This window comes from Elaeis guineensis, chromosome 8 (genome assembly GCF_000442705.2).
Source record: "Elaeis guineensis isolate ETL-2024a chromosome 8, EG11, whole genome shotgun sequence".
Classification (NCBI taxonomy): Eukaryota; Viridiplantae; Streptophyta; class Magnoliopsida; order Arecales; family Arecaceae; genus Elaeis; species Elaeis guineensis.
Window position 1 is genome coordinate 137629426 of NC_026000.2, and position 11393 is coordinate 137640818.

The 11393-nt window shown below is 37.9% G+C and overlaps 1 protein-coding gene across 1 annotated transcript; it reads right to left on the bottom strand.

The window, feature by feature from the left end:
- Window positions 1–6988: 6988 nt before the first annotated feature.
- On the bottom strand, window positions 6989–8788 carry LOC105049438 (E3 ubiquitin-protein ligase PUB23). The gene is given in 2 exon segments (XM_010929077.3): window positions 6989–7657; window positions 7660–8788. Coding segments are annotated over 2 exon segments (1251 nt in total). The 5' UTR covers window positions 8507–8788; the 3' UTR covers window positions 6989–7253.
- Window positions 8789–11393: the final 2605 nt, after the last annotated feature.

The following is an 11393-nucleotide window of genomic DNA, read 5'->3' on the forward strand; positions in this document are numbered from 1 at the left end:
GCAATTTCAGATCATCTTGTTAGAGTCAATATGAACCCCTAAAAGATGAAGGCATGACTCGATATAGGATTCATAGACCTTTTTTTTTTGAGAGAGAAAGTCGGTCATGAGAGAGAAAGTAGAGAGAGAAAGTGGAGAGAGAATCTTCGTATCCTTCAAAAGTGGCAATCATGATTGAGATCATCAGAGGTTATATCAGGTGACTTAATATGAATTTATCATGATCGATGTTATCAATTTCGAAGAAGGATCGAATCAGGATCTAATCTACTGCATGAATTTCGGAGCAGTCTCAGATCATCATATTTTCATCTCAAGTTTATCCTAGGGTCTGTGATGCAATCAGAGAGAGAATGACCCTAGAGAGACGAAATTCATAAAAAGAGATAAAATGTCTAGAGAGAGAAAATAGGAAAAAATTTAAAGAGAGAAAATGGAGAGAGAAGGTAGAGAGAGAAAGTCCAATTCTAGAGAGAGAAAGACTTAAGAGAGAAATGAGAGAAACTTTCTCTCACATGTATTTATTATTATTATTATTATTATTCTTATATATATATATTTTTTTTTCTTTTTCTTTTTCTTTTCTTTTTAGAGAGAGACAATAGAGAGAGAGAGAAAGAGAGAGAAGAGAGAGAAAGAGGGAGAAAGAGGGGAGAGAGAAAATTTTTCTCTTTTCTTATTTTTATTTTATTTTATTTTTCTATTTTGCATTTTCTTTTCTTTTCTTTTTCTTTTTTTTTTTCCTTTTTCTTTTCTTTTTCTTTTTCCTTTCTCTTTTCTTTTCTTTTCTTCTTCTTCTTCCCGGGCTTTCATTGGGCCGAAACAGGGGACCTAGAGATCCTCGTGCCTTGACCGACCGATCACGGCCATATCATGCCCAGCGGTGGCCGGTGGCAACGGGCGACTCTCCCGGGTTCGGAGAGGCCAGAGCCGGCGGTCGGCGTGACCGTCGGTGCCGAAAAAGAGAAAGAAAGGCTCGACCGAACAGGGGAAGAACAGGACCACCCCTATTCATAAGTTTTCCGTCGATCCCGACGGCCGACGAGGGTGTGCAAGGCCATAAGAAGGAGGAGAAGGAAGAGAAGAAGGAGGGTCGGAGCTTACCTTCGACTTCGGTAAGGTCTCCAGCGAGAAATTGAGGTGAACACAGGGTCGGGAGCTTCAACGGAGAATTTCGGGAGAAGGAAGAGGGGAGATCTCACGGCTGGTCGAGGCTAACTTTTGAGGGGAAGAAGAGAAATTTATAGGGTTCTTCCCAGGGGTTTTCGATGGCCCCGGGGAGTTCTTCTCCTGATCGGACTTAGGGAAGAAGAGGACTCCCGTTGGGAGTCTTCGTCTTCTATTTTTTTTTTTTTTTTTGGGCTTTGTGGGCTTTTTGGCTCATCAGGCCGGATTATCACACCTCCTATATTAAAATAAGTTTTGACAGAGTATTATAAACTTTTCTTTCTGTAGAGGGGCACTTGAAGAATAAATATATTGTAATTTTTATTCAAGCTCTACACGAAGGATATCTTGTGCTGATTATCCAACCCTTCTTTGCTAAAATATTTTTTGTATGTAATTTATTTTTTTGAGCTAGCCACATGAAGACTTTAGCCTTTTTGGGTATCACAATTTTGTAAATTAGATTATAAAATAAACATAAGATGTCTCTATTATGCTGATTATTCAACTCTTCTTTGTTCATGCTTTTTCAGTGTGTAATTTATTTTTTCGAGCTAGCCACGTGAAGACTTTAGCCTTTTTTTGGTACCATAACTTTTCAAATTAGATTATAAAATAGACATAAGATATGGTTAATGAACTTATAATAGGATTTCATTGTAAAGCCGCCACTTTTAATGGGCTTCCACCTTAGCTTATTTGCAATCCTAGAACCAACAAAAGAGGATCCATCATAGCTTCTAATTGCCTTGTTTCAATAAGATAAAGAGGATCCCATACCTTTAAATTCCACTTGTATTGGTGATAATTCCATTGAGATGCTATGGTTATATTTCTTCTTTTTGCTCTTTGATAAAGATCTCCAAATAAGAAGCAAAAGGAACCGCTCCAAACCAAGGGTCCTGCCAAAATCGAATATATGGAAAAAAAAAATACATAAATGACTCCTTTTCCCTTCCTTCATGGTGAGAAAATTTTCTTTTCTCCTTATATTTTTCTCCATTTTATAAAATTTGGAGAGGCATCTTTCACACTAACTACAATCATACAATATTCGACATGTAACTTGATTTTTTTTAAAAATAGTTCTTGGATTTGTTAGATAGACTTTGGTTAACTTCTAACATACCTTCTTCTCTACTTGATCTTTATTTTTCTTTCCCCTTATGAGCTATGCTTAGTTTGACATATCAGGTGCCTTTTTGATATATTTTCTCTTTTGAAATTAAATAGTTGAATTGAAAGTGCATGCATTGATATCACATCGCCAGCTACATCATCTTACCTTTGTTATCTCATTCATTTAATTGTCATGATTAAGATTTTCTGTTAGTCAATTATTTATATCTATTTCATTTTGGCGGCTAAGCTAGTTGTCAATTCCAAACATTTAAAGTTGCAAGCAAAGCAAATCTATCAGGGTTTGAAAAGGGGGATGTATGAGAAACACGTGTCAACATGGTTTGTTGAACAAAAACAAAATACAATCATGTCACATCCTTTTATGGTGCTCAGCATACCAAACATTGCTTTGTTTCAAATGCCAAAAAATAATCTCAATTTTTCTTTTTAAATAGCATTTGTTAAAAAAGTTCGACTTTGCACACCAACACACCAATGCAAAGATCACATGTTGAGTCTATTATTGTCCACCTATTGGGATGTTTTGTGATCCATGTAGATCTTAGGAGCATAGATAAATATTAATGTCCTTACAACACTCAGCATGCAAGTGACAAATAAAAAACATATTTCTGGCAAGACTTATGAGATGGTAAATCATCATCCTTGCAAATATCCTTGTCAATAAATTCATGATCTCACTGAATCAACATTTCTTGATGGACTTTTAGGAACCACAACGAACCACATTACAAAAGTACCAGCACCAAAAAATGTTTGAGATCCTTTTACTCTCTTATTAAAACAACAAAATCTTGCTAGACCAGGCATAAATGCGAGGTTTTTGTGGCCATTTTGTAAGTTAAATGCCCATTTTTTTCCAACCATACGAGTGTGCCATTAAAGTTAATATAATGAAAGTAGTTTTCATAAGTAGGTGTTTATCATGGATTTGAGATTGTACTTATATAAATCTTTCATTTATCTATCTTATTTAACATGATTTTCTACATTAGTTTGTTCTTGCATGAATAATTTTTCCAGCATGAATTATGTTTGAGAATATTGCCGCCAAGTAAAATTACTTAAGAGTAGAACGTATAGAAAGACCTCCAAGATTTGAAATAGAGGAGGGGTGGAACTGCTGGGCTATAACTTGATTTGTCTCTAGCATGGAACCTATAAACTGCTTCTGCCTAATACTGGTGTGTGATAGGAGTACCCATTTGTACTATTTAAATAAGCTTGAATACTGTCCTATTTTATCACAGTTTGGTACGCCTATCAATCATTGCCACACTTTCCACTGGATTAGAAGACGAGCCATGCATGCTTCCATGAAACGACTATTAGAATACCAAAGAATAGAAGAACTTCTGGGCTCCCACTTCTCAGCCTTCCTTTGTCATCTACTGAAGAAGTCTACTATTGTTTCCCAAATAACAAAGGACCCTTTATGCCGTGAGAATGGCATGGTTAGAGAGAGATTTCTGCCCATTAATTCCTTAGTAACATGTCCCTCTCTTTGGCTTTTGTTTGGAATCTTTGGAGACAGCATCTGAAACTCTTAACCTGTAGTCAGGTCTGGAAAGCTGTGCGTTGGAGTAGGGCCGTTCCATTTATTTATTTGGAAATCAGTGGGGAATTTATGCTCTGCGTGTTGGAATATTGGGGTAGTTCAACAACTTTTAATTGACTCGAAATTGATCAAATTCAGTAGATGATGCAAGTAGAGCTTTTGGCTGGTTCATGCAAAGTGAACATATTGAATGAATGCAGGTATCATATTCCACCATGCATCCAATGTGTTCATGAGCACAACCAGCATGAATGGCCGAATTGCTGTTCATCTGCATTTTATTATCACATCTCATGATTTTTCCTCGGAGTACCATGAGCTCTTATTGATATTTTACTATTACATCTCATGATTCTTCTTCAGTTTGATATCTCAAAAGATTGTTATCTTATTATGTTATTGTTAATCTGGAGGAACATTGCAGCATTGATGCTCTTGTGGAAAATACCATCAAGCACATGCTCTTCCTGCAAAGTGTAAAAAAGTATGCGGACAAATTGAAGGAACCTAGGGAACCTAAGGACTGTGATTGTCATAGTTTGTTTCTCAGAAGTTAAATATATGTTTCAATTGAATGTTGTAACTAGTGAACCTCTGTTGCAGATCTAATTTGTTCTAATTTAATTAGCTATTTTACTGTCAATTTTTATAAGGAGGAGGAAAATCAAGTGCCTTGTTTCCTAACATGAATATGTGGACGATTACAGACCTTTCTAAAGAGCTACAGAAGGTGCGATTATTTTAGAAGATATTTATGCAAATTCAGGAGTATACACCTTTATCCAAACTTGAATATATGATAAAGATAATCCTTTGTTTGGAATCAAAATATATGAATTTTCCTTATGTAGTAACATCCACTGCTCAAGATTGTAGCAGAACGATCATGCTAGCTAGCAAGTTTATATATCAGAAAACAGCCCTGTAATGTTTACTATCTTGCTGTTCTTAGCTGATAGAAATTTTTATCTTTTGTAGTAGCTATGATTTTAAATATATTCAAATATTATAGAGATATAACACTCTAGTTTGAAAATTTCATTTGGAATTTTATTCACGCCTATTTACATTGATGCTGTGCTTTGACCGTCAGAATTTGGTAAAATCAATGTTGAGGAAAGCTATGGTTATCATTGGTTTATATCTTAATGTAATTGAAGGGGTGTACAAGGTCTTGATGCTTATGTTCAACAGAACTGAAAGATAAAGTAGAGAAGCATTAATACTTCTTTCCTAGTTGGTAGTTTTTGACATGTTATGCATGTTAGATTGTGACTAAGGAGGGGGGCTTGCTCTTGAAAGCCAACTTTGAGGGTGGTGCAACCGGGCTTTTGAACATGGTATGCAATCCATGATCTGCCCAATCATAGTTGAAGATCTAAGACAACCTCATCAAATGCTTGTGGAGGTAGTCAATGCTGTTATTTCTTCAAGCATTTCACCAGTAATTTGTCATATATGTCATTGATGACTTCTTTTTACCCTTGCAAAACTTGACTGACAGCAATTAACATAATTATCTCACAATCAGAAAAACAATTAACATAATTATCCTCAGATTCCTGATTTTCTTATGAATGAATGAATAATTGATGCCTCTGTACATTTTAGGATTCACCATCCTAAAAGGTGTAAAATATGAAGGCAAGTGCTAGAAAAAGGACAAGGTGTGGTTAGGCTATCAATTCACTAGTCAACTAAAATGTGAATTTGATTATTTATCAGTGTGCGCTTTCATGTTAGGATTAACTATCTAACAGTGAAGTATTAGTATGTGTTCTTCTACATACTTCTAGTAATCTGTTTAGTGCACAATATGGCATGTTGGTGTCTGACTCCTTAAAATCCTGTTTATAACTAAATTCAGCACTAAGCTTTATCAGGGCCGTTATCTCCCTTAAAAAATTTTACAACACTGTCAAGTATCTTTGTGAGGACCTATGAAATGAAGATTTTGAGGGCAAGTGGTCAGGAGAGCATTTCACATTTTTTGTTAGGTGGGTCTGAAAGAGAATGACTTGGAAGCCAGGAGGAGTGAAGGGGTATGGCATGGGGTAAGTAGGTTTTATGGAAACAAGTTACCCTTGAATGGTTGAATGTTGAAGGAGTAATTCTGTACCAAAAAAAAAAAAAGGATGAAGGATTCATAAAGCTGACCTCTTAAAGGTTGGCAGCATGAGCTTAAACTTGAAGTCAATAGTGTGCATTCCGTTGTCCTGAATCATAAAGCTTTCAATATATAAATTTATTTAAATAGGGATAGTTTTTCTTCACCAAATTCCATTAGCCTTCTATTTATCCAAATTGGTGGCCTTCCATGCATCTCCTAATCGATTTAATTCTAGTGATGGATCTGACATGCCAGCGATCCAACTGACCATTAGTTTAAATAGATTTTACTGCCTTGTGAAGTTAATCCATCTCAATGCTTTGGTTGGTGGTAAAGTGTTTCCCGAAATGTTAATTCCGACCTACGTCTCTAAGTCAGAATTAAAATGTCAGGAAACACTTTACCACCAACCAAAGCAATGAGATGGATTAACTTCACAAGGTAGTAAAGTCTATTCAGCATATTGTACATTATGGCATACCAAGCTATGTTGAGCATTCAATTGAGGTGATGAACAGGGACAGACAACAGGGGCAAAAGAAGGCCACGCTACTTGAGACTTTTTTCAGTAGATTATTCTCTCTCACAGAAGGTTTTGATCCAGCCCATCCAGCAAGGCCATTTTGCGCATTTCACTTGGGACCGCGAAAAACAAAGGACAAATAAGGTGCCAACGGACTCCTACATAGCCAGGAGAAGAAAGCTAAATACCCGCGGTGATTGGTTTCTACACCGGGTTGGTGAAAAAAATATATATATATTTTTTCACATATCGCATTCTGATTTCATACGTGAATTAATCATCGCGGGCGGTATTTGCATTTCTGTATCACAAAGAATTCCTCGAAAAGAAAACAAACACCGGAACACTCGAATCAATTCTGATGCAGCCCATCAGGCGAGCCCAAATAGTTTGCTTGCAATTTTACACCATTTACATGCATGTAGGTTTGCTGTTTATGAAATCTAATTGTACAAATATCAAACTTATTGAATACAATGTGTCGGTCATCTTTATTGCATTACTTAGGGGACACAAGTCGAATAATTGAGCAACTTAAAGAGAAGAAATTTTATTTTTCTTGATTGTTTTCTTTTTATTTATGTTACAAGAATCAAATACGTTGTGATGAAATTACAAAAAAATATAACAGAAAAGGGTGGGGGAAAAAAATCTCTGGATGCTGTTTTTGCCTTTAGGGACATGAATTTATGCCCATTAATCAATAATCATGAACATAAATTGGTATAACTCTTTATCTTTCAATCCATCTATCATGAAGAAGGATATGAAATGAGAAACTGAGGAGACCAACAAGGTGACTTGTTCCAGACCCTTGAGTGCAACCTAAGGATCTCCCTGGCCTTCTCCTTGGTCTTCATCCCACAATCAACTTGGAGCACCAAACACAGCTTGGACACCACCCCAATCTGCAGCATCTCTTGAAGAACAGCCTTTGTTGCCGAGAACCTTGCCACCGAGTTCAATATCTTCACCGCCCTCTCGCTCGCCGCCTCCGAAACCCTCAGCATCTTCTTCGACACAATTGCGATGCCTGCCCCATGGCCGACCAGCTCCGCCCTCCCTTCGGCACACCCGCAAACCCGGTCCAGCACCACGAGCACCAATTCGCATACCCTCCTCTCGGGCTCGTCTAGCAGTAGCTCAACGAGGACCGCACAGCACCGGCATTCGCTGCCTTGATATGGTTTCTTCCCCATGGACACAACCAGGCAAGCACTTGCAATGCTGCCTTGGTGGCCTGGTGTGAAACCCGATCTCGAAGTACGCCCACAACCTCTTGGAATAGTTCTTTTCTAACACCAGCCAAACGAGCCGGTGCAATCACTCTGAGCATGGACTTGAGGAGTAATGTTGCGTAGGCTCGCGTTTGGTGGTTGGATTGCTGCAGAATGGATGTTAATGACCCCACGAAGTCGCCATTTCCGACGGCGAGGTCGAGAAGTTGTTGGTCTGAGAGCTGGAGCAAGTAAAGAATGCTGAGAGCTTCATCACGAGCATTGGTAGACTCCACATCATCGCTGATCGGTTTTCCTTCTTCACCTGAAGCAGTACCGGAGTTGTTGTTGTGAATGATAGAAATTAACATGTCGACCACGCCGGAAGTGGTCTCGATGCACCGCCTGTTCCTCTCACTCTCCGAGACAATTTCCCTTAGCTTTCGAAGAGAATGGAGTTGCAGATGAGGCAGCCTGGCGTCGTCAAGGAGCTTGGCGATTTGGGCCTTGTCGATCGGCGGTTTTGGTGTAGGAAACCGCTCGATGTCGTTCGACGAATTGAGAGCACACCATGCTTGGATCAGTCGCCGGAGAGTATGGTTTGGCGTGAGGTCGCAGTCCGGAAGGTGCTGTTTGGTCACCGGGCATGTGTCGTGCTTCCCGGAGAACATCCACCGCTCGATGCTGTCGCGGTCGTAGGTGATGCCGGTTGGGAGAGTCACCGGATCTCTCATGATTTGGAGAGAGATTGGGCAAAGGAAGTAAGATGGGATCTCCACCTCTGCCATTAACGCGAACTAAGAGAAATTTAAATGCGACGTACGAGATCTGAAAGATTTTGGACCTATAGATAGCTGGCTATTGAGATGAGGAAAGAGCTCAAGAGATGGAATTGCTTAACGGGAAGATGAGAAATTTGACAGCCAGAATCTAAGATCAGAAAGCCAGACATAAAGCTGAAATGAATGGATTAAAAGTGGTTGGTGGGAAATGTTGCCTTTATCTGAATGAAGCCACTTGAGAAGGAAAAAGGTTGTCTTTTGGGGAGACGGAAGCTTGTTGGGAGTTGGAAAAAGGAATGGTTCGATATATAGCAGGGGGCCGTTGAAGATGTATTTATAGCGGGGGAGGGGCGTTGAAGATGGGAGATATTCAAACCCCCAAAAAAAGTCCACGCGGGGGTGTTTCAGGGAGGAAGTTTAGATTTTTAAAGGGGCATTTTGGGGGGTTGCTGGATAAATAATTTTCTTCTTTCTTAGAAGGAGGAAAGTTAAAAGGTTTGAGAGGTTATATACGCTGAAGTCTTCTTTCTTTTTGACCTTCTCATATAAAGTCATTTTTCACCCTTTCACTTGGTCAACTCATTTTAGCATATAAACACCGCCATTGAGAATGCATGAACTTTGACCGACATCATGTGTACCGTATTGTGGTTGGAATCTAAAACTAAGAACTAAAGAAGTTTGGTATAGGAAATCTGGTCTTCTCCTGATCAACAATAGGAGATGCAATGGTGCGAGTGGAGCCCAACAAGACAATGACAAGTTGTAATAGCAGATTTTGTTAATAAGCTGGTGCTTTGGTCGGTTGATCAAGGGGAGGAAGAAAATTGGAAATAACATGCCCTTTGCATTGTAATTATATTTTGAAAATAATTAGAATTACTTATAAATTACAAATTATTGATGCTAGTGATGGTGATATTATTGTAATTGTTTATTGGCCCTGTCTCTTCCATTCATATTTTACATAAATACATGCAAAACCAAATTTGTAAGATTTGTCAACCAATTTTTCTTTGACTTTCCATAGTCTTTGGTTTTTTAAATTTCCAGGCTTTGCCTTCTAGTGAGTGATTCCCTCGTGCCAAACTATGATATAGATTTCAAAAAGGATGTGGAAAGCTAGAATTGAATTTCCTATGTCGATCAAGAAGGACAGTAATGCAACAATTGAACGGTTGGTTAGCCAACCTTGCATATTATAAACAATATTATTTTTCCTAACAAAAATTTGAGATAAGAATTTATTTCGGTGAAAAACTAGAGTATTTTCTTAAGTGATTAATTAACAGCCCTATGCTTATCTTGCCACGGGAATCAATAGGACAGAATTTACCTGCCTTAATATTTTCTTCACGCTACTTGGGCTTTGTCTTAGTAGTGTGTAAAATTTGACAAAGAAAGAGAGTTTGAATTTCTTCTATTATTCAAGGAGATGACAGAGAGGCGCCGAGGGTGGACTCTGAAAGGCGGTGATGGGATCCATTATCCATACAGTGGGATCTACGTTAACCAGACGCCGACACCGTTTACCTCAGCCGAGCCGGCGTCTCAGGGGAGGGGAGGGGTGGGATAAGCTATCCGTATCGCCGACATCTTGGGTTTTGACTTTGAACAAAGTTTGAGGCATGCATGTGAAAAATTAATGTATCACGTTGCTTCCATGTTCAACTTGGGATGAGAATTGGGTGGACGCCAACTGTGATTATGTGACTACAGTCGAAATGGCTTAACATATTCCGTTCTTGTATACGGTCTATTCGTATTATATTAGTTGTCTTCAGCTTAAATTAATACAGTACAATACTTGATTTTTTCTTTTTTTTTGTTTGGTGAGTAATAGCTGTTCATGCACAATCGCATCCACAAAAATGCTTGAGGAAAACCGCCGCTTATTAGACACTCGGGTCAGATGGGGATCATGCGCTACAAAACTATATTTTGGGCATGGGTATTGTGATGGCTTAGACCCGATCCACTTGACTAGCCATGCTTGGCCCAACAAGCCAATCTTGGTCATAAGGCTGAAAACAGTTCAGTTGGTTCGATTTTAAATAATTTTTTAAAATCAAATTAATATTTTAATTTAAAAAATTTTTAAAATTAAATATTTGATTAAATATAATCAATTTCTTCGATTCGGTTTAGTATCGGTTTAGTTTGTTCGTGTAGCTTTCTTAAGTATTTGAATGGTTTGAATAGTTTTTCGATTTAAGTGGATTGGTTGATTTGGTTTTTATTTTTTATTTTTTTATTATGATCTATAATCAAGTCAAATTTGATCTAAGTTGGATTGAAATAGGGCTAAGTCAACATTTTAAATTCTTAATTTATATAAAGTACATAGCCCAACTTTGAATATACATGTAACATAAGTGTATCTATAAATATATGAAACATGTAATATAGATATATTATAAATATATAAAATGATGGTATTTTAATTTCAATTTGTCGATTTAGTTCGGTTTCAACGGATCACATAAAATAATAAATTAATAATCAAATCGAATATCGATTTTTTTATTTTATTCAATCGAATCGAATCAGTTAAACCATCAAATCATCATATTTGATTCGGTTCGGATCGGATTGGATGGTTTGGATGGTTTATAGAAAATTTTTACACCCTATTTGGAGCAACAAGCCAGCCGTACATGCTTTGCACTTGACCGGCAACGTCTTACTGCTCTCCCACGTCTTAAGAAAGAAACTGAAATCCTAGGGACATTGGGATCCTAAAACTTTCTCTATAAAACAACCACCCTCTCCCCTCTATGGCCTCCATTGACGAATACCATGCTGCCTCCTCTTTCTTTCTCCCTATTTTTGTTAGTTTCCTTTCATTGTCATCGTTGGAAGTTGGAGTCGAAAAGCTCACTGGAGCCAAAGC